At 55.8% G+C, this 20778-nt stretch overlaps 1 protein-coding gene across 1 annotated transcript; it reads right to left on the bottom strand.

The window, feature by feature from the left end:
• Positions 1 to 944: 944 nt before the first annotated feature.
• Positions 945 to 15468, bottom strand: ANO9 (anoctamin 9). The gene is made up of 22 exons (XM_059069443.2): positions 15254 to 15468; positions 15019 to 15144; positions 14693 to 14838; positions 13465 to 13511; positions 13278 to 13336; positions 13110 to 13183; positions 12741 to 12875; positions 12081 to 12177; positions 11913 to 11973; positions 11744 to 11826; positions 11507 to 11611; positions 11256 to 11417; positions 11135 to 11171; positions 10792 to 10903; positions 3988 to 4045; positions 3790 to 3887; positions 3538 to 3665; positions 3309 to 3461; positions 2435 to 2582; positions 1759 to 1860; positions 1594 to 1687; positions 945 to 1471 (listed from the first exon to the last, which is right to left on the bottom strand). The coding sequence occupies exons 1-22, from the start codon at positions 15434 to 15436 to the stop codon at positions 1115 to 1117; spliced, it is 2565 nt and encodes an 854-aa protein (XP_058925426.2). The 5' UTR covers positions 15437 to 15468; the 3' UTR covers positions 945 to 1114.
• Positions 15469 to 20778: the final 5310 nt, after the last annotated feature.

The following is a 20778-nucleotide window of genomic DNA, read 5'->3' as shown; positions in this document are numbered from 1 at the left end:
GCCCGGACACAGGTGCGCAGCGGCTCCAGCAGGTTTCTCCGTCCGCCCCCGGCGCCCTGGGAGGCCTCGGGCCTGGGCTCCAACTTTGGGGCGGAGGCGGGGTCCCTCCGCGCCTTGGCGCTGCTCTTCCCTCTCCTGGCCGAGGGCCAAGTCGGGCGGAGCGGGAAGAGCCGCCCTCGCCCCCGCAAGGCCGGAGGGGCCGGAACGAGGGTGAGCTCGGGCTTCTGGGCGACGCGGGCAGCGGGCTCGGCTCCGAGGCGCTTCCTGCGGAACCGCACCTGCCACGGCCCAGAGGCTCCCCGGAGCAAAGGGCGCCTCGGCCCCCCAAGCTCCAGGCCCGGTTCTGGCTCCCGGGAGCCGGCGACCTCCACTCACCTCCGCAGGTAGGAGCCACGATCGCCACTCACCTGCTGCCAAGACCCGGGGCTTTCGTGGCCGCGAGGGTGGAGCGGCTCACCTGGGCCAGGTGCGCAGCGGCGACAGCCCCAGCGACGGTGGCAGGTGCAGCTCCGCCCAGCAGCCGGGGCGAGGGCGGACCCAACTGTCCTGCTTCGAGCCTCAGGCTGGTGTTCAAGAAGGTCCTGCGCTCGGCCCCCTGGAGCCGCGGCCGCCGCGCCTCGGGGCAGAGGCCAAACCGGCCCGACCAGCCCCGAGAGTCTCGGTGCCCCAGGAACTCCTCGGAAATTCCACCGTCCTCAGGAGCACCTGGTGCGGTTCTGCTCCTCCTCCCAAGCTCTTTGTCTTCCTCTAGGAAGCCTGCCTTGACTCCCGCTCCTAAACCCTGGGTGCAGGGAGGGTAAGATCTCTGTAAGGCGCCCCTCACTTGGAAGCGCACAGAAAACCAGAGGAGAGCGGAGGCTAACACGTTCCGGGTCTTTCTCCATCACGGCCTCAGTTTCTCAGCTAGCCCTGAGGGCAGACGTAATCGGCCAGAAGCCCAAAAATTAACACAAAGCAGTTTTATTTTATTAGAGAAAATTCTGCTGGTTGAGGGGAGCCAGTGGGATGGGGCAGGATCTGGGGCCCAGGAAACTGGGCTGGTTTTCCTGTCGAGACGCCATGAGATGACCCCCTCCTCCCCCAACCCCCGTCCCAGTTCTCTGGGTGGCAGGGGTCACTCAGAGTTCAAGTCAGGCAGTACCAAGCTTGAGCCCTCACAGGTGAAACAGGCCTCACAGACACCCCAAACATACAGGGGCTCCCAGGACCCCCGCATATACGCGGGTCTTCTTAAAGCCCGCCCCCCACACACACAGCCAGGGCCAGGGTGGGCGGTGGTGGCAGCAGCCCCGCGTCTGTGCTCTCCGGAGTCTCTGGTACCTGGGGACTCAGGGCCAGGCCCCACCCCAGGCCCCGGCAGCCCCGCCTCCCTAAGTCTCTGGTGCTTCTTCTTCAGGACTTCATTCTTCACCGACTGAGGCACATCAGGCACAAACCAGGCAGCAATGAGCTTGGCGCATAAGGCCACGTGCTGGGAGGAGGGGCAGAGTGGGGAGGTCAAGATGCACAGCGCAGGGGCTCCAGGGGTCAGGGGCCCAGGGAGGGCTGGAGAGAGCTGCCCCGCCCTGGGGCCCGTCCCCAGTGTTGGCTCACCTCAAAGAGGATGAGGAAGGCCAGGCGGATGGCCAGGAGGAACCAGGACTGCTCAGTGAAGCTGGAGTTCTGAGCGGTGCCATAGTCCCGGTACCTGGGGTGGGGAGCACCTGAGGTCAGGGGTCAGGAGTTCAGAGGGTGCTCACAGGGAATGGGGATCCAAACCTGCATTTGGTCACATTCTCTGAGCCCTCTATTTCAACAGGATTCTGGAAGTCCTTGGTGTAGAACACGGACAGGCTGTGGTTGACGTAGCCCGTGAGGCAGCTGGGGGGAGGGGGAGAGGAGTTTGGTGTGGTCCCTTCAGGCTTCTGGGGTGCTGGCTTGTAACCGACCCCTGCCTGGTGGGGGCCATCAGGGTGGGCCACAGTGCAGACGCCCCCCTTCATCTCTGTACATGGGAGAGGGGCCCCTGGGGGAGGCTGAAGGGACTTGTAGGTGCCACCACCTGCCTTGCTTGCCAGGGCCCGAGGCTTCCTTGCCAGCCTTCTTCAGGGAGACCCCTGGAGACCTACCCCCCTGCAGGGCTGGAGAAACTGGGTGAGGACAGCATGCAAACCACTAAGGGTCTGCCTTTGGAAGGGGAGCCATTCCAGTATCACTTGCTCAGAAAACAGCTGGTTCTGGGACGTTGATCCCCTACTGGGGTCCCAGTGAGCACTCCCGGGGTCCACCCAGGGTCTGCAGTTTGCTGTGGGAGGGCAGCCCACCCCAGGCAATACTGTTAGCATCAAGCCCTTCCCTGGGGTCCCCTGGGGCTGGGCCATGGTTGGGCCAGTTTCCCAGGGGCCTCTGGACAGTTTGAGGCTCCCCCAGGGGCTGTGTGGCAGTGTCCCCTTACTCGACTGCAGGGTGGGCCCCCTGTCGGCACGGGCCATAGCGGTACTTGTACACCACTCGGGGGATGAACTCAGACGTGAAGGCAATGACCATCCCGTTGGTGATGACCGCCAGCACGCCGATGATCTCCAGCACCTGCAGCCAGGTCCCTGGGCCACGGCAGGGTGTGAGGCCTGCACTGTCTCCCCGCCCCACCCCACCCCCACCTCTGTTGATCCCCCGAAGCTGGGAGCCTGGATAGTCAAGGGCCTCAGCATGCGTCTGCCTGTGGCAGCCGCAGGGCCAGGTCCCTGATGAGGAAGACCTGGGCCAAGGCCAACAGAGAGCAGCCTCCGCTCTCCTGCACCCCTCTTCTTGACATGGACAGGGAGGGGATCAGGTCTCTACCCCCCATCTTATGCCTGAACCTTGCAGCTGCCCCCAGGCCTGCTCTGCCTCCTGGGTCCACTCCCCAGGGTAGACCCCCTTAACCTGGTCCCAAGACTGAGGCGTCCCTACCGCCTGTGTCCAACACCGCATCTCCTTGCTTCATCCCAAACACCTGTCCACCTCAACAAGGCCAGTCTAGGTGACTAAGGCCACCTGCTGTCGGTCCTTGTCCCCAGCTGCTGGGCCCCTCTCTCTCAGCTCCCTGAGAGTCAAGCCGTTCTGCACGGCCCTGCGGGGGCGGCTACTGGCCCTTCAATGGGACCCCTGGGAGGGGGGGTAGCGGCCGGCCAGGTGCCTGCCAGCCCTGCCTCTTCCTGGGGCCTGAGCCCTGCCCCCATGGCTTAGAGCGGTGGTTTCAAGGGGACTGGCGTGGCCTCAGCGCGCCTCGCTGCTCCCGTCCCCTGGCTGGAGCGCCCGCCCTCCGGCTGCCCCGTCGGGCCCCTGACCGATGTCCTTGGCCTTGCGGGGCACCAGGCGCCGCTGCAGCCAGACCATCTTGATGGCGTCCAGGCGGATCTCCACGAGGTTGCTGAAGAGCGCCAGCAGCGGGGCGAGCGGGAAGGCGGCCACGAAGATGGTGGTGAAGCCGTACTGGATCACTGGGGGTGGGGGTCGTCACCGTGGGCCCCCGCGCGGCGCCCACCCCTCCGCCCACCGGCCCCCCGCCCCGCATACTCATCTCCATGAACTCCTCGAACAGGCTGAAGGTGTTGACGGGGTTCAGGCGGTAGTTGCGCTGCCAGTGCCTCAGCTCGGGGTCCTGGGACGTGGCTCGCATGGAGCGACACTTGTGGGCCAGCCACCTGCGGGCGAGGAGGGCCGGGTGGGGGACGGGGAGGGCGGCTGAGGGTCCCCCAGGACTGCTGGCTCTGGGCGGTGGGGTCCCGCGGGTGTGGGTGGCGCCCCGGGAGGGAGGGTGGTCCTCACGGGCCCAGGTACTCCATGCAGTTGCTGAGCGTTTGCTTCAGACCCATGATGATGGCCATCTGCACGAACAGGTCCATCATGCAGCCGCTGAGATGGCACTGCGGGAGCAAGGGTGGGAGGTCAGGCATGGGGCCTGGGGGTGACCAGGGGGGTGGGGCAGTACTGGAAGAGGGCAGTAAGGCCTCCGGACAGACTGACCTCTTCCAACTTCCACAGCCCTGCCAGGCGCACGGACTTCCCGGGGTTACCGTTGATCCTGGGAAGGGCAGCAAGGCTGAGAGAGGGGGCGGGGCAGGAGTGGGAGTTGGGGAGCAGTGGGGCCTGGAGGGGAAGGAAGGAGACCTGCCCGCAGGCAAGTAGAGGCTGGGTGCTGGACGCACAGTTTGTACCCAGACAGGCCTGTGGGCGCACAGGACGGCAGGGGACCTCTCAGCTAGCTGTGTACAGGCTCAGAAAAGGCCGTGAGGAGGGGCCTCAGTTTCTCCCCACGGTAACTGCACACAGGGCTACTTTGTGTTTAAATCACCTGATTTCCATGATACAAAGGTGTATTAAACCAAACTTTGGGCTCAAGCTCAATGGTGAAATCCTGCAAGCACTCCTGTTACAGTTCATGACAACTACTATTCCGGAATAGTGTAACTTTGCAAAGGAAAAACTTGTAGAAAATACGATTATATATCTGGGAAACCAAAATAAATCAGCTGAACGATTGGGCAGATAAATCTACTGAAAAATGCTCAGAGTGGATATAAAATTGATATCAAGCTCAACTCCCTTTTGCTTTCCTATAGGTGCAACAAAACCACTAAGAAATGTAGCAGGGGGAAATATCTGTCGCAGATAGCAGCAAAAACTATAAAACACAGTGAAATTCACAGGAACTATGGGGGACCCATAAGAAGAAAACTATAACACAGCTAAAGAACATTAAAACAAGACTTGAATAGAGAGAACTTGTTCTTCAATAGAAAAACTTAGGCTTGTATTTTTGTGACAGACGGAATGTCAGGCCCCCAAAGATACCACATCCTAATTCCTGGAACCTGTGAATGTCATCTGACATGGCAGCTGGTAGTAAGGTTGCTAATCAGCTGACCTTAAAATGGAGAGAGAATCCTGGATTATCTGGGTGTGCCCACTGTAATCACCAGAGTCCTAAATGAGTAAGAGGGAGAGCCAGAGAGGGCAGGATGAGAAGGACTCAGCCTGACACCACTGGCTTTGCAGACACAGGAGGAAGCGGGCCAGGCAGCCTCTAGAAGCTGAGAAAAACAAGAGTATGCACTCTCCCTGAGGGCCTGCAGACAGAACACAGCCCTACTGACACCTAGATTTTAGCCCAGTGAGACCCATTTTGGACTCTTGGCCTCAAGAACTGTATAATGTGTGTTGTTTAAAGCCACTAAGTTGTGGTCAGCAATAGAAAATTAATACAGTATCTATGTCAATTCTCCCTAAAAGAATGTATAATTTCACTGCAATCTTAAGCTAAATCCCACAGAATTTTGATGGAGTTTGACAAACATTATTTTAAAGTTCACCTAGAAGAATAAACATGTAAATAACTACAAAAAAGGAAAAGTGAAAAAGAAGAGAAAAAGAAAATTAATGCTAGACCTATCTGACAGGAAAGCATAACAGTAATAATTGCACAGAAAGGTACTAGACCAAAATTATCAGAATCCACGAAACACCAAAATATTCGAGTGAATGATGGAACTTGGTGTGTGACAGAAGGGGGGTGGTGGCGATGGAACAGTCAACAAATGGTTTGGGGACAACTGGCTGTCACTTGGAAAACAACAAAACAGGCTTCCCCCCTTTGCCGCCTGGAGCAAAACAAATTCGTTGTGAATCAAAGATTTAAATGTTTAAAATGTCAAAACCATAAGCATCTAAGGGAAATCACAGCTGAACATGTTTTTAATGTTGAGGAGAGGAGGCCTTTTTGAGCACAGCATGAAAAACAGGAACTATAAAGTGACACACTGATAACCTTCGTGACACAAAAGAAACCGCCTCCAGAGAAACACAAGTGACTGCATAGACTTTTGCCTTCTTTTCCCAGGGATGCCACATGCAGGGTCAGTACACAGAAGGCGCCAGACTCAGGCTTCTATCTGCCCCACCACCTGCTGACTGTGTGACCCTGAGATAGTTTCTTAACCTTTCTGTGCCTCGGTCTACTCATCTGTGAAATGGGGTTTAGAGAGTCCCTACCCCATAGGGCTGTTGTGCAGATTAGAGCTGATGAATGTGAGGCCCTTAGGATAGAATGGGTGAGTGTCAGCAGACGTGAGTTATTATAAAGACATATCCCATCCTGTCAGGGAAAACCAACTCAGTCCTTCGTTCTTCAGTATGAACGGACAGCTACAAATCAGTCACGAGGAAAACCAGCTGTATAAAAGAGAAGCACTACGATAAAGGAACAGGAAGATGGACCCTTTAGGAAATGAGAAAATGAGGAAACAGATGAGAACTTAAGGGGAAAAAAGAACATTGATATCCTCAAGAAAGTACTGTATCTATGGAAACAAGAAAAGGACACTATAAAAAAAAGGATAAAAAAATAAAAACCCTCTTGGAAATTAAGACTTTAACTGTTAAACTTAAAAAAAGAAAACAGGGACTTCCCTGGTGGTCCAGTGGCTAAGACTCCGCATTCCCAATGCAGGGGGCCTGGGTTCGATCCCTGGTCAGGGAACTAGAACCCACGTGCCGCAACTAAGAGCTTGCATGCTGCAACTAAAGATCCCACGTGCCACAACTAAGACCCGGTGCAGCCAAATAAATAAATAGATAAACATTAAAAAAAAAAAAAAAAGGCAAAAAGACAAAGTGAAGGAAATCTCTCCAGATGTGGAATGTAAAGACACAGAGATGGAATATATGAGAGAAAAAGATAAGAAACCCAAGAGGACCAGGCATTCCATAGAGAGTAGAGGAGAAAAAAATATTTTTAAAAACCTAAGGAAAAACAAAACCCAAAAAACGAAAAATAGAACTACCACCTGAACCAACAATCCCACTACTGGGCATATACCCAGAGAAAACCACAGTTCAAAAAAATAAAATGAAAAGCTGGTTCTTTGAGAGATAAACAAAATTGATAAACCATTAGCCAGACTCATCAAGAAAAAAGGGGAGAAGACTCATATCAATAGCATTAGAAATGAAAAAGGAGAAGTTAACAACTGACATTGCAGAAATACAAAAGATTATGAGAGATTACTACAAGCAACTCTATGCCAATAAAATGGACAACCTGGAAGAAATGGACAAATTCTTAGAAATGCACAACCTGCCATGACTGAACCAGGAAGAAACAGAAAATATTTCTGGGCTTCCCTGGTGGCGCAGTGGTTGAGAGTCCGCCTGCCGATGCAGGGGACACGGGTTTGTGCCCCGGTCTGGGAAGATCCCACATGCTGCGGAGTGGCTGGGCCCGTGAGCCATGGCCGCTGAGCCTGCTCATCCGGAGCCTGTGCTCCACAAAGGGAGAAGCCACAACAGTGAGAGGCCGTGTACTGAAAAAAGAAAAAAAGAAAATTTCTATTTTCTATAGAAAATAGAACAGTTTTCTATTGAACAGACCAGTCACAAGCACTGAAATTGAAACTGTGATTAAAAATCTTCCAACAAACAAAAGCCCAGGACCAGATGGCTTCACAGGCGAATTCTATCAAACATTTAGAGAAGAGCTAATACCTATCCTTCTCAAACTCTTCCAAAAGACAGCAGAGGGAGGAACACTCCCAAACTCATTCTACGAGACCACCATCACCCTGATACCAAAAGCAGACAAAGACGTCACAAAGAAAGAAAACTACAGGCCAATATCACTGATGAACATAGACGCAAAACTCCTCAACAAAATACTAGCAAACAGAATCCAACAGCACATTAAAAGGATCATACACCATGGTCAAGTGGGGTTTATTCCAGGAATGCAAGGATTCTTCAATATATGCAAATCAATCAACGTGATACACCATATCAACAAACTGAAGGAGAAAAACCATATGATCATCTCAATAGATGCGGAGAAAGCTTTTGACTAAATTCAACACCCATTTATGATAAAAACCCTGCAGAAAGTAGGCATAGAGGGAACTTTCCTCAACATTATAAAGGCCATATATGACAAACCCACAGCCAACATCGTCCTCAATGGTGAAAAACTGAAACCATTTCCACTAAGATCAGGAACAAGACAAGGTTGCCCACTCTCACCACGCTTAATTCAACATAGTTTTGGAAGTTCTAGTCACAGCAATCAGAGAAGAAAAAGAAATAAAAGGAATCCAAATCGGAAAAGAAGAAGTAAAGCTGCCACTGTTTGCAGATGACATGATACTCTACATAGAGAATCCTAAAGATGCTACCAGAAAACTACTAGAGTTAATCAATGAATTTGGTAAAGTAGCAGGATACAAAATTAATGCACAGAAATCTCTGGCATTCTTATACACTAATGATGAAAAATCTGAGAGTGAAATTAAGAAGACACTCCCACTTACCACTGCAACAAAAAGAATAAAATATCTAGGAATAAACCTACCTAAGGAGACAAAAGACCTGTATGCAGAAAATTATGACACTGATGAGAGAAATTAAAGATGATATAAATAGATGGAGAGATATACCATGTTCTTGGATTGGAAGAATCAACATTGTGAAAATGACTCTACTACCTAAAGCAATCTACAGATTCAATGCAATCCCTATCAAACTACCACTGGCATTTTTTACAGAACTAGAACAAAAAATTTCACAATTTGTATGGAAACACAAAAGACCCCGAATAGCCAAAGCAACCTTGAGAACGAAAAATGGAGCTGGAGGAATCAGGCTCCCTGACTTCAGACTATACTACAAAGCTACAGTAATCAAAACTGTATGGTACTGGCACAAAAACAGAAATATAGATCAATGGAACAGGATACAAAGCCCAGAGATAAACCCACGCACATATGGTCATCTTATCTTTGACAAAGGAGGCAAGAATATACAGTGAAGAAAAGACAGCCTCTTCAATAAGTGGTGCTGGGAAAACTGGACAGGTACATGTAAAAGTATGAAATTAGAACACTCCCTAACACCATACACAAAAATAAACTCAAAATGGGTTAAAGACCTAAATGTAAGGCCAGACACTATCAAACTCTTAGAGGAAAACACAGGCAGAACACTCTATGACATAAATCACCAGCAAGATCCTTTTTGATCCACCTCCTAGAGAAACGGAAATAAAAACAAAAACAAATGGAACCTAATGAAACTTAAAAGCTTTTGCACAGCAAAGGATACCATAAACAAGACCAAAAGACAACCCTCAGAATGGGAGAAAATATTTGCAAATGAAGCAACTGACAAAGGATTAATCTCCAAAATTTACAAGCAGCTCATGCAGCTCAATAACAAAACAACAAACAACCCAATCCAAAAATGGGCAGAAGACCTAAATAGACATTTCTCCAAAGAAGATATACAGATTGCCAACAAACACATGAAAGAATGCTCAACATCATTAATCATTAGAGAAATGCAAATCAAAACTACAATGAGATATCATCTCACACTGGTCAGAATGGCCATCATCAAAAAATCTAGAAATAATAAATGCTGGAGAGGGTGTTGATAAAAGGGAATACTCTTGCACTGTTGGTGGGAATGTAAATTGATACAGCCACTATGGAGAACAGTATGGAGGTTCCTTAAAAAACTACAAATAGAACTACCATACAACCCAGCAATCCCACTAATGGGCATATACCCTGAGAAAACGATAATTCAAAAAGAGTCATGTACCAAAATGTTCATTGCAGCTCTATCTACAATAGCCAGGACATGGAAGCAAACTAAGTGTCCATCAACAGATGAATGGATAGAGAAAATGTGGTACATATATACAATGGAATATTACTCAGCCATAAAAAGAAACCAAATTGAGTTATTTGTAGCGAGGTGGATGGACCTGGAGTCTGTCATACAGAGTGAAGTAAGTCAGAAGGAGAAAAACAAATACCATATGCTAACACATATATATGGAGTCTAAGAAAAAAAAAGTCATGAAGAGCCTAGGGGTAGGATGGGAATAAAACACAGACCTACTAGAGCATGGACTTGAGGATATGGGGAGGGGGAAGGGTAAGCTGGGATGAAGTGAGAGAGTGGACTGGACATGTATACACTACCAAACGTAGGGTGGATAGCTAGTGGGAAGCAGCCGCATAGCACAGGGAGATCAGCTAGGTGCTCTGTGACCACCTAGAGGGGTAGGATAGGGAGGGTGGGAGGGAGGGAGATGCAAGAGGGAAGAGATATGGGAACATATGTATATGTATAACTGATTCACTTTGTTGTAAAGCAGAAACTAACACACGATTGTAAAGCAATTATACTCCAATAAAGATGTTAACAAAACAAAACAAAGCCTCACCACCCATGCAGACATGGAAAGTGCCCATAGTACGTTTTCAGTGTAAGGCAGATACAATTATTTACACGACAAAATCACTCATGTCAATAGGTGTATGTGTGTGTACTTAAATGTGTAAAAAAGTTTGGGAAGACCCAACAGACAGTTACAGTGTCATCTCTGAGGACAAGCATTGGACAGTTGGGGGTTCGCTGTGGGCTTCTTTCACATATTTCTATACTGGGTTTCCACGTGTTCTGAGCATGATTTATTTTAAAAATTAAAAAGAACAGGTAGGGCTTCCCTAGTGGCGCAGTGGTTGAGAGTCCACCTGCCGATGCAGGGGACACGGGTTCGTGCCCCGGTCCGGGAAGATCCCACATGCCGCGGAGCTGCTGGGCCCGTGGGCCATGGCCACTGAGCCTGCGCATCAGGAGCCTGTGCTCCTCAACGGGAGAGGCCACAACAGTGAGAGGCCCGCGTACCGCAAAAAAAAAAAAAAGAACAGGTATTTCCATTTTCAAGGTGGGGAGAATGGAGTTAGAGGGAGGCATGTGGGAGCAGGTGGCCCTTACCTGCCCAGGATGAAGGCGATGTAGATAAGGGAGGAGAAGTGAGCAAAGAACTGCAGAGTGAAGAACTTGATGGTGAACTTGCTCTCTCGCTCTGAGAAGGTCCTGGGCTTCTCTGGAATGAGATGTGGGGCCGTCCCTCCTCCATCCTTCACCCCGATGACAGCCCACGCCCAGCCTGTCCCTATGCTGACAACTCAGGGACACCTGCGACCCCCACCTGTCTCCCAGGTGCGAGCCCCTGCCCTCTCATGGGCCCCCTTCCCCCACCCCAGGGCTCCAAGATCCCCACCCTGAATCCTCCCTCCGGTAGCCAGAGAGGAGCTCAGGGGGGCCCTCCTCTCACCAAAGTCACAAAGCTTCAGTGCCACATATTTGTTGATCTGTGGGAGGGGAGACAGAGGGCTCACCTCGGACCTCAGCAGAGCCTCACCCCACCGGCACCGTCGCCCTGCCCCGACCCCTACCTTGGTCATGACGAGGATGCTCACATAATGAACCAGGGCCCCGGTCACCACCACGGCCGTGGTCACCTGCTCCCCCAGGAAGGGCAAGGCGGAGCTGAAAAGGGCAGCGGCCAGGACGCGGTAGATCACCAGGACGTGGGCCATGCCTATCATCAGGCAGATCTGGCGGGGATGGGGGAGGCCAGGATGGGTAGGCCTCAGGGGGCTGCCCCATCTGCTCTCCAGCCCCACCAGGGGCGCCCCAGGAGTACCATCAACAGAGACAGCAGGAGGATGACGGTACTCCGCATGTAGGAGTGCTGGTGCAGCCGGGGCTGGTAGTCAGGGCAGGCAGTGAGCCCCAGTGCCATTTCCTCCTGTGGACGGCACCGGACACGCCTGAGTCACGGGACCCCTCACCCACGGGAACCGCGCCTCATACCTGGGGACCCCCTCAGACACAGCAGACTCGTGTGGACCCTGGACCTGGTCACCTGGCTCAGCCTCACCTGGTCCTCGTCCCACCCGTACAGGTCCCATTGCAGGACCACACGGGCTCGCTCCAGCTTCCACAACTCCAGGAACACGGTGGCTGCAGCCGGGAGAAAGCAGAGGCCTCACGGTGTGTCCCCGCTGCGTGTGGAGCTCGGCTGCCCCCCAGGTGCCGCAGCGACTCACCCCACAGCGCCATGAACATGGCGAACAGCACGGTGCCCTCGTTGTCGAAGAGGTGGGTGAGCTGGGGAGAGCGGTGCGTGGGGCTGGGGTGGCCTTCCCTTCCCTGGGAGGACCCCCTGGGCCCTCCTCCCCGCAGGCGAGCGGCCGCAGTGCCCCCCAGGCGCAAACCTTGGCGAAGGCGCAGGTTTCTGAGAGCCGCTGGTACCTGGGGTTGTGGTCGCCGCGAGGGCACATGTAGACGTCGTGGGCCTCACAGATCTCCCTGCTGGGGATGCAGGGACAAGGTTGTCAGCGGCGCTTTCCTGGGGCCCCTCCTGTGGCCCCTGGAGGACCCCGCCCCAGGCCGCCCCTTCCCTGACTCCGCCCCACCCTCACTCCCGCCCCCTCACGACCCCGCCCCAACCGTGCCGCCCATCCATGACCCCACCCCAGTCCCGCCCCTTCCCTGACTCCACCCACCCTCAGTCCCACCCCCTTCACGATCCCGCCCCAACCCTGCCCCTTAAGTGACTCTACACACCCCAGTCCCGCCCCTTCCGTGACCCACCACACGCAGTCCCGCCCCTTCACGACCCCACCCCAGTCACGCCCCCTTTCTGACTCCACCCAGCCCCCCTCAGTACCACCCCCTTCCCTGACTCCGCCCCAACCCCGCCCCCCCATGACCCTACACACCCCAGTCCCGCTCATTCCTTGACTCCTCCCCACCCTCAATCCCTCCCTTTCACGACCCCGCCCTAACCCCGCCCCTTCCGTGACCTCCCCCACCCCGGTCTTGCCCCTTCCCTGACCCCGCTCAGTCCCATCCCTTGCCTGACTCCGCCCCACCTGATCTGGCTGGCTTCGAAATGGGCAAACCCGCTCAGGAAGATGATGAGGCCCACCACCGCGGCGGGCACCAGCATGTAGGTGTACCAGCCGAGCCAGGCGAAGTACAGGGCCACCTTCTCACCGAAGTAGTTCCTAGGGGCACAGCCTCCCCGTCAGGGCCACTCCCACCAGGGGTGGCCGTCCAGCGCCAACGCCGGGGTGGGGCATGCCACATGCGGGGGCGGGCAAGGAGCGTCTGTACTGAGGGCATCTAAATATGTGTCTAAATGGGAGCCCGCACAGCAGTTTGCCGGAGGCGTGGATGTAACCGCGGGGGGCGCAGCCTGCCTGCGGGGGCGCGGGTGTGTCCGCAGGGGGCAGCAGTACCTGATGTCACCAATTGGCTGCTCTTGGAACATGTTTATCCACCGGGCCCATTTCCACTTTAGGTCTTCCTCCCCCTGAGCACAGGCGACAGACAGTGAGACCTTCTTGCCTCAGGTCCTGCCCTCAGGTCCTGCCCTCAGGTCCTCTCCCAGCCGGCCCACCCCTCACCTTGTGTAGGGGAAACCCGGCCTCAAAGACCCCATCCTTCACCAATTCCTGGAGCGTGTCTGGTGGTCACAGGGGTTCTCGGGTCAGAAGGGAGTGAGGGGTGAGGGAGGACCCTGCCCCGTTCTCCCCATGTGGCTGCCCCTCCTGGTGGGCTGCTGCACAGGCCCCCTGCCCATCCAGTCCTTACCACCAGCTGCCATCTTGCTGTTCAGCACAAAGTGGACAATTCGGATTCTGGAACACAAGAGCTGGTTCACGATGGCCCTCTATCTGGCCAGGTCCCAGGCCCCTCTGTGTCCCAGCAGAGCCCTCAGACCACCTGCCCTGACCACCTGACCAGAGCCCAGAATCCAGGACTCATCTGGGAGCCCACCTCCTTAAATCCTCCCAGGGTCTAGCTGTGCCATGGTTCCAAGGTGGGCCTCCCTCAGGGTGGTCTCTCTCTTCCCAGGGCCCTGATGCTCAGCCCTGCAATAGTCTCTCCCAGATCCCTCCCAGACCTCCAATCACCCATCCCACCTGGAGCCCCCACACGTCGAGAGCACACTCTTTATGTGCACAAATCCTCTTTGCGCCCCTTTGAGCCATTTTGCCTATGGGGCGACTGAAGCTCAGAGAGGGTGAGTAATCTGGTCAAGGCCACACAGCCAGGAAGTGGCACATTCGGGCATCTGACTATACAGTCCTGCTCCTCTGGAACATCCTCCTATGAGACATGGCCTCCTGAGTGTCCCAGGGCACTCCCCACAGCCTGCTCCTCTCAGGCCCCATCAAGATGCCTCTATTCATGTGTCCTCCCAAGACCGGCCAGTCTTTCTGTGTTCACAGGAAGCCCCCCTCCACTGCCTCGTATCCAAATTCCAGGAGTATTGCTCGCTAGTCTCCCTGATTGGACCCCAGATGGGTTCAGGGGGCCGCGGCTGGGGCCAGGAAGATGGTAGAGGAGGGCTGTGGGAAGGGCAGGTGGGCTGGCTTGGAGGCCTAGAGGCTCGGGGTGGGGAGAAGCAGGTGCTTGGAGAGAGAAGGAGGTGTTGGGTGCCTGGGAAGCAGGGGATAGATGTCCAGGGAGGGGCATTTGGTCTGGAGGAAAGAAGTCAGGATGTGAATCCAGGGAGATGACCTTCAGAGCCTAGGAGGGACAGCTGGGAGGACCCTCTCAGCCTCCCCAAATTCTGCCCACCCTTTAAGGCTGGTTTCTATTCTGCATCCGGGGGACATAGCCACATGTAACCTTCAAACACTCCAAGAGGTGAGAACTGTCATTTTCCCGTATTACGGACATGGAAACTGACTCCCAGACCCTTGCCCCCTGGGCCCTCCTCCCTGGGCCCACTCCTGGGAGCCTTGCTGCCTGTCTGGACCGGCATGTGGGTGGGCAGGGGTCCTTCTGGCCCCACTCTGGGCCAGCCTCTCACCTGGTGGTGGCTGGGATGGAAGTTGGCCTGGCCAGCTCCCCTCTGGGGGCGGTAGCCTCGGGGTCCATGAGAAGTCTGCGGTACCGCTCAAAGACCCGGTTGTCAGCTCGGATCCCAAAGAACACCTTCTCCTGGTCCTCCCTCGCCTGAGGTGGGCAGCATGGGACACTCTCCTCCACATTGGGACCCTCCTCCTTCATCCAAAGCCAATGGCCTGGCCCCTCCAAGTCCTGCATGAGGCCTCAGCCCACCTCCCCAGGCACCTCCCCGGGATCCGCCCAGTCCCCGTGACCCCTGCACCCAGGCAAGGCCCTCAGCTTGCCCACCTTGTAGCAGAAACCCTTCCTCTCGAGCTCTTCCAGGAACTGCTGCTGCCACTGGACCTGCCTGGGGTTTCTCTGGGTGCAACGATCAGCCACAAGGACATAGTCCCATGGCTCAGAGGCCTCGGTCTAGAAGAAGGAGGTGCGGGGAATGGGGCTGGGGACGAGGGCGGGCCAGGTGCGGGGCATGGGGCAGTAGGTGGGACCAAGACCAGGAGAGATTCGAGCAGAGACTCACCTCAGTGGTATTGAGGTCCATTAGCAGGAGGCTGTCCCCTTCGGTCCCCACCAGGGTCCGGAGGCTCTCTTCTCCCTGGGGCTGAAGAGCAGACCAAGGGTGGGGCTCATTGCAGTAGACAAGCACCTCCGGGGCTGGGTGCTCTGGCACCAAAGGGGTAGTTCCGGGTGGGGCTAAATGCATGCGCTGAGGCTACAGCACAAATGGTCAGCAGAGGTTTGTTTGGAAACGTATACAAAGAGCTCCCAGAATTCATAAGAAAAGGCAGACAGCCCAGTTTAAAATGGGCCAGAGATGCAAATGCACACTTCACAAAAGAGGGACACTCAGAAGGTGAAAACATGGAGCTAGGGAACCATCTGGAAAACGCAGGCCAGGTGACCGAGGAGGCACCACCTTCCACCATTTGGTAGCAAACATTTTACGGTCAGACAGCTCTAAAAACACAGGTGTGGGAGTTCCCTGGCTGTCCAGTGTTTAGGATGCAGTGCTTTCACAGCCGTGGCCCAGGTTCAATCCCTGGTCGGGGAACTGAGATCCCGAATGCCGCTTGGTGCGCCCCCACCCCCCCAAAAAAAAGCCTGGGTGGGACTTCCCTGCTGGTCCAGTGGCTAAGACTCCACGCTCCCAGTGCAGGGGGCCCGGGTCTGATCCCTGCTCCGGGAACTAGATCCCACATGCGTGCTGCAACTAAATCCTACATGCCACAGTGAAGATCCCATCTGCTGCAACTAAGACCCGGAGCAGCCAAAATAAATAATTAACAAATAAATATATATATTTTTAAAAAGTCCGGGTGATCTATAAAAATATTGAATGTAGTATAATACTGTAAATCACCTGAAGCTAAAATAATGTTGTAAATCAACTATACATCAAAAAAAAAAAAAAAAAGCCCGGGTGACTCAGCAGAACCCCCATGTGTTGCTGTGGCTCACAGATTGGTGCAGGAACTTGGGAAACTAAGCTGACCATCCCAGACACTACACCCCGAGCCAGCCACCTTTGGAGACAGACAAGGGTGCTCACAGCAGCGTATTTCATATCAGAATTGTGGAAATAACCCAAATTCCCATCGGTAGGCAGATGTGCTATGACCACACGCAACAGGAACATGAGGGCCGCCACTGCACACAGGGCGTTGGGGACCAACGTGACATGGTACCGAGTTTCCTAAAAGTAAGTCCAGTGAGAACCGGGCAGGAACGACTGCTGCAGGCACGTCCTGGACCGACGACGGACACTAAAACCAGCGGGCAGAACCTTAAGGAGGAAGTGGATGGTGCCTAGCCCGAGTCTCCCCGATTCTTTGTTAACTGTTGCAGCAGCATTAACAAACCTCACACATCCTTCTGTGCTCCTGTCTCCGGGGGGGTGGTGCAGAATCCTCCCTGTTGAGGGTGGGCTTGATTCGGTGACGAATGAAGAAAGCGTGAAAGGGAAAGAGTCACCCTACAGAGGAGAAACCTGGCAGACGCCCCCCGCCCAGGTGATGAAGGTCAAGGTCACGGTGATGTAACTGAGAGGTCGGGGACCTCCTGACAGGATGTGATGCGATAGCACGGGATCCCCACCCTAAAGCCCCTAGTCCCATCTCAGCCGAAGACGTCAGAGGCACTTTCACCGGAGCTCGAGTGAGCGGACCCCAGAGGCAGGCGGCCAAGGACCGGGAGTGACGGAGGGACCATCACAGACAGGAGGGGCCGTGGAGACGCGGCGATGATGCCGTGGGGGTTCCCGCACCAGCCGGGAACCGGAGAGGACATGCATGCACGGAAAAGCCGGTGACGTGAGTCAAGGCGGCCGTGTCGGGGGCTCTTCGCTTTGACCAGCGCCCCAGGCAACGGGGCACAGGGGACCCTGCACCGTCTTTGTGACTCTTTAGGAAAACTCACAGACCTGTAAAAACTGCACAAGTGGCGTGGAGGGTTCTGGGATTGGCATCCAGGTTGGCGACGGGGGGGCGGGGAGTGGAGGGGGGGTCTTTAGGCTTCATTTACTCCCAGTGAGCAAACAGCAGGCTCTGAGGGCTTGAGACAAAGTGACCCAGGGCCCCTTCTCTGGAAGAGCCACTGGGCTGAAGCGGGTGGGAGATGCAGGAGGTGGGGGCCCAGGGCCGACAGTCAACGCAGGTCATGCAGGGGAAGCCCTGAGGCCACCGTGAGGGTAAGATGCTGGCTTTGGAGCCGAGAGCCCAGCGGGTACCAAGGCTGCGTGACATCAGCCAAGATCCCACACCCCCCAGCCTCAGGGGGCTTGACGCCATGCAGGAAGCACCCAGCAGCCCCAGCAAAGGGCTGGCCAGCCTGTGTGCTCGGTGAGACGGACCCCAGCCAGTGTCCCAGCTGGCGGCTCCCCAGGGAGCACAGGGGCCGCAGAGGGACAGGGACCCTGCAGCACTCCCGGGATAAGGGTGTGGGGAGCACTCCGTGAGCCGCGTCCGTTGGAGCGCCCTGCCCTGTCCTGAATGGTTTGGGTGCCACCCACCCCACCATGGCCCTCACTGCCAGCACACCACCCACTCACTACCGCCCCAGGGTGGCCCATATCCCTACCGGCTCACAAGCCTTCCATCCCCCACTGCACCTCCCCCGACCCAGTTTTCTCCGTCCCGCCCACTGCCGGGCCTTTGCCCCTGCTTCTCCCCCCACCGGCTCCCCCTCCTCTTCCCCAGCTGCATTCCTGCCTCCTCCGGAAAGCCTTACTGGACTGCTCCAGCCAGGTGCACTTGCAGGCTGCCAGCTAAAATACAGGCCACCCAGTCACATTTGAATTTCAGAGAAACAACAGCTCCTTTTTAGTATAGGTGCGTCCCAATTATTGCATGGGACATACTTATACAAAAAAAAATTGTTTATGTGAAATTCAATTTACTAGGTGCCTGTTTTTTATTTTGTTTTGCTAAATCTGGAACTCGACTCCAACCCCCCACCCGCATACACACCAGGAACTGTTGGGTCCAGGACCAGGCCTGGGTCTGCCCCCTCTCTCTCCCCTCTGTCTCAATCACAAAAGCTTTTGATTGTCTCAATCAAAAAGAAATGCATCAAATGCAACCACAGAACAGCAGGCTCTAGGGCATCAGACACTAAGGTCACAGTGAGACAGGGCTAGTGCAGACATCGTCATCGTGGCCCAGTGCCACGGCGCAGCCCCACGCTGGGCACTGAGATCCTGCCGCTGTTGGTCGTGGGGCTCGCCAGGCCCACTGCCCCCACTTTCCTGGAGAGTGGTCACCCCTCCTCTGGCAGCCCCGCCTCCTCCTAACCCCCGCTACCCTCAGCCTCAGATCCGCACTCAGGTTTGGGGCCGGAGGAGAAAGCTGCCATTCTCAGTTCTCCGGCAGATTTGCAGGGAGGGGGTTGCCCTGGGCTGAGGAGCCTCTGTCTCGGGGAAGAGAGTAAAGTCTCAAGTAGATGGGGACCAGGGACATTTATGTCACCAGTAGCCGGTTCTGTGACTTGCCCGCCTTAGGGGCTAAGTGTCATGTTGGACAAATTCGTAAGTGAAATGGGTCCTCACGTGCTTGACTTCAGACCCAAGATGAGGGCTCGCCCCATCTCTCCCCAGGCCTGGGACCTCCTGCAGGAGGACCCTTCGAGGGTCCCTGGTGGATAGTCCCACAAAGGCTGAAAGGAGAGACGCCCTCACACGAGCACCGGCCTGAGGCTGAAGAGCAGGCAGGGGACCCCGGGATGGGGAGGGACAGCAGGGGAAGCCACACTGGCAGGACTCTGGGATCCAGACAGCGGGAGGGAGCCTGGGAAAGACTCCCTGTGAGGGACCCGCCAAGACGGCAGCCGGGGGCTGGCCCTCAGGTGGCCCCAGAAATGAGGCTGCTAGACTTGGTGCAGCTCTGGGGTCCCAGACACTCCTCCCTCCCCAGAGACATCACACAGCTTTGGGACATTACCCAGAACCTCTTGGAAAAGGGGAACTCAACCTTCCCTGGAGGATGGTGTGTGATCCGGACCAGAGGTGTCCTACAGGCACTGACCCCCACCACTGATTCGGGCCACTAGACAGGGAGACACCCCCCACCGAGGGCAAAGGTACATGCACCCCTCAGGGTTGCCCTGGTCCCCCCTGGGCAATGGGCGAACAGTCACAGGAGCGGCCAGGTCTGAGTCGCCGCTGCCCAGCCCTGGTCTAGCCACCCCAAACCCCACAGCCGCAAAGGGACCGGGTCCTGAGCATCAGCTTCCTGTATGCTCTGGGCTCACCAGCCCCGTCCCCAGGCCACCTGCCACATGCAAGGCCCCTCTCTGGGCGGTGGTCACAGCCACAGCCTCCAGCATCAGGCTGTCCATCTGTCCACCTGTCCTTCAGGGAAAGAGGCCTTCACAGATGGGAACCAGGTTCACCTGAAGTGACCCCCACCTCCAGCCAACCAGACTGCTCGGTGCACCCGAAGCGAGGTGTCTGGGGCCCCTGCGTCCCTGTCTATCAGACCCCACCTCCAGGAAGCCACGTGTGCCCAGCAGACTCCCAATCCCCAGGGCTCCTGCTCCTGCAGGGTTCCTACAGGGGCTACCCTGGCACTCTTGGCCTCGGGGATCGCAGCCCTGCCATGTGCAGACGCCCGGCAAGTCCCTGCACTTGGGCAGGGGGCAGGCTCTGGGCACCCGGCTCTCTGCTGTCCTCCCTTCGGCCTTCCAGCCCCCACCCCTGCAGGCCATGCAGCCAGGGCTTGGTACAGACTGGAGTCCCAGCGGGCTCACCCGCTGGCTCCACAAGAGGAAACTTCTTAAGACGCTGCAGCTCCCGGGAGACCTTCCCAGCCTTGGGAGCCAGAGCTGGACGAGTCCGCCCCTGTCTGTCCCTTCCCAGGCCAGCCTCCAGGTCACCGGAGGGGCAAATGCGACTGCCACCCAGCTCCCAGCAGCCCTGGCCCTGCGGGCTACGGGGAGCACCTGTGTGATATCACCCCAGCTGCATGTGGCGCACGTGGGCCTCCCTCACTCTCCACGGTCCGTCTCACGCCAGGGGTCACACCACAGCCCTGCCGCACTGCCCAGCATGAACAAGGAGAGGCCCGCCCTCGCTCGCCCAGCCTCTGACCCCATCCGCCCAGCGGATGCCCCACCTGCTGGCTCTGCTTCCTCATCTTCCCCTCCCAGTCTCCTTCCCCTGGCCGTGCCCGCATGTGGATCGAACCTGCACCCCCCCGCAGTGGAAGCAAGGAGTCCTGGCCACTGGACCCCGCTGCCGGGGAAGCGCCAGCTTCCTCCTCTTCCGAGTCCTGTCATCTGCCTCCCCCTCCCCTCTGCCATCCCTCTGTCTCACGTGTCCCGTCATCCACCCCCAGACACAGCTTGCTCTGTGTGCAGCCCTCACGGGGTGTGCACAGTGTAAGTGGACACGGGTCCGGAGAGCAAGTGCCTACTTGGCAGGGGAGCTTGCCCTGTGGTGTGGACAGGCCCTGAGGGGCAGCGGACCACTGGTGTCCAGGGGCTCCATGCTACCTCCCAGGGACTCAGTGCTCAGCACTTCAGCTCTGCAGAAGTATAAAGGGCAAAAGAAGG

This window comes from Kogia breviceps, chromosome 7 (assembly GCF_026419965.1).
Source record: "Kogia breviceps isolate mKogBre1 chromosome 7, mKogBre1 haplotype 1, whole genome shotgun sequence".
Classification (NCBI taxonomy): domain Eukaryota; kingdom Metazoa; phylum Chordata; class Mammalia; order Artiodactyla; family Physeteridae; genus Kogia; species Kogia breviceps.
This window is presented reverse-complemented; position numbering and strand designations above follow the sequence as displayed.

What these genes read in the sequence shown, in the direction of transcription:
- ANO9 (XM_059069443.2), bottom strand. Translation starts at nt 15,436, where the DNA reads ATGCATTTAGCCCCACCCGGAACTACCCCTTTGGTGCCAGAGCACCCA. An exon ending in CAGCCAATTGGTGACATCAG is followed by an intron (nt 12,876 to 13,109) that starts GTACTGCTGCCC and finishes CTGTGCCCCTAG; the next exon opens with GAACTACTTCGGTGAGAAGG. An exon ending in CCTTCCTCATCCTCTTTGAG is followed by an intron (nt 1,472 to 1,593) that starts GTGAGCCAACAC and finishes CCCTCCTCCCAG; the next exon opens with CACGTGGCCTTATGCGCCAA.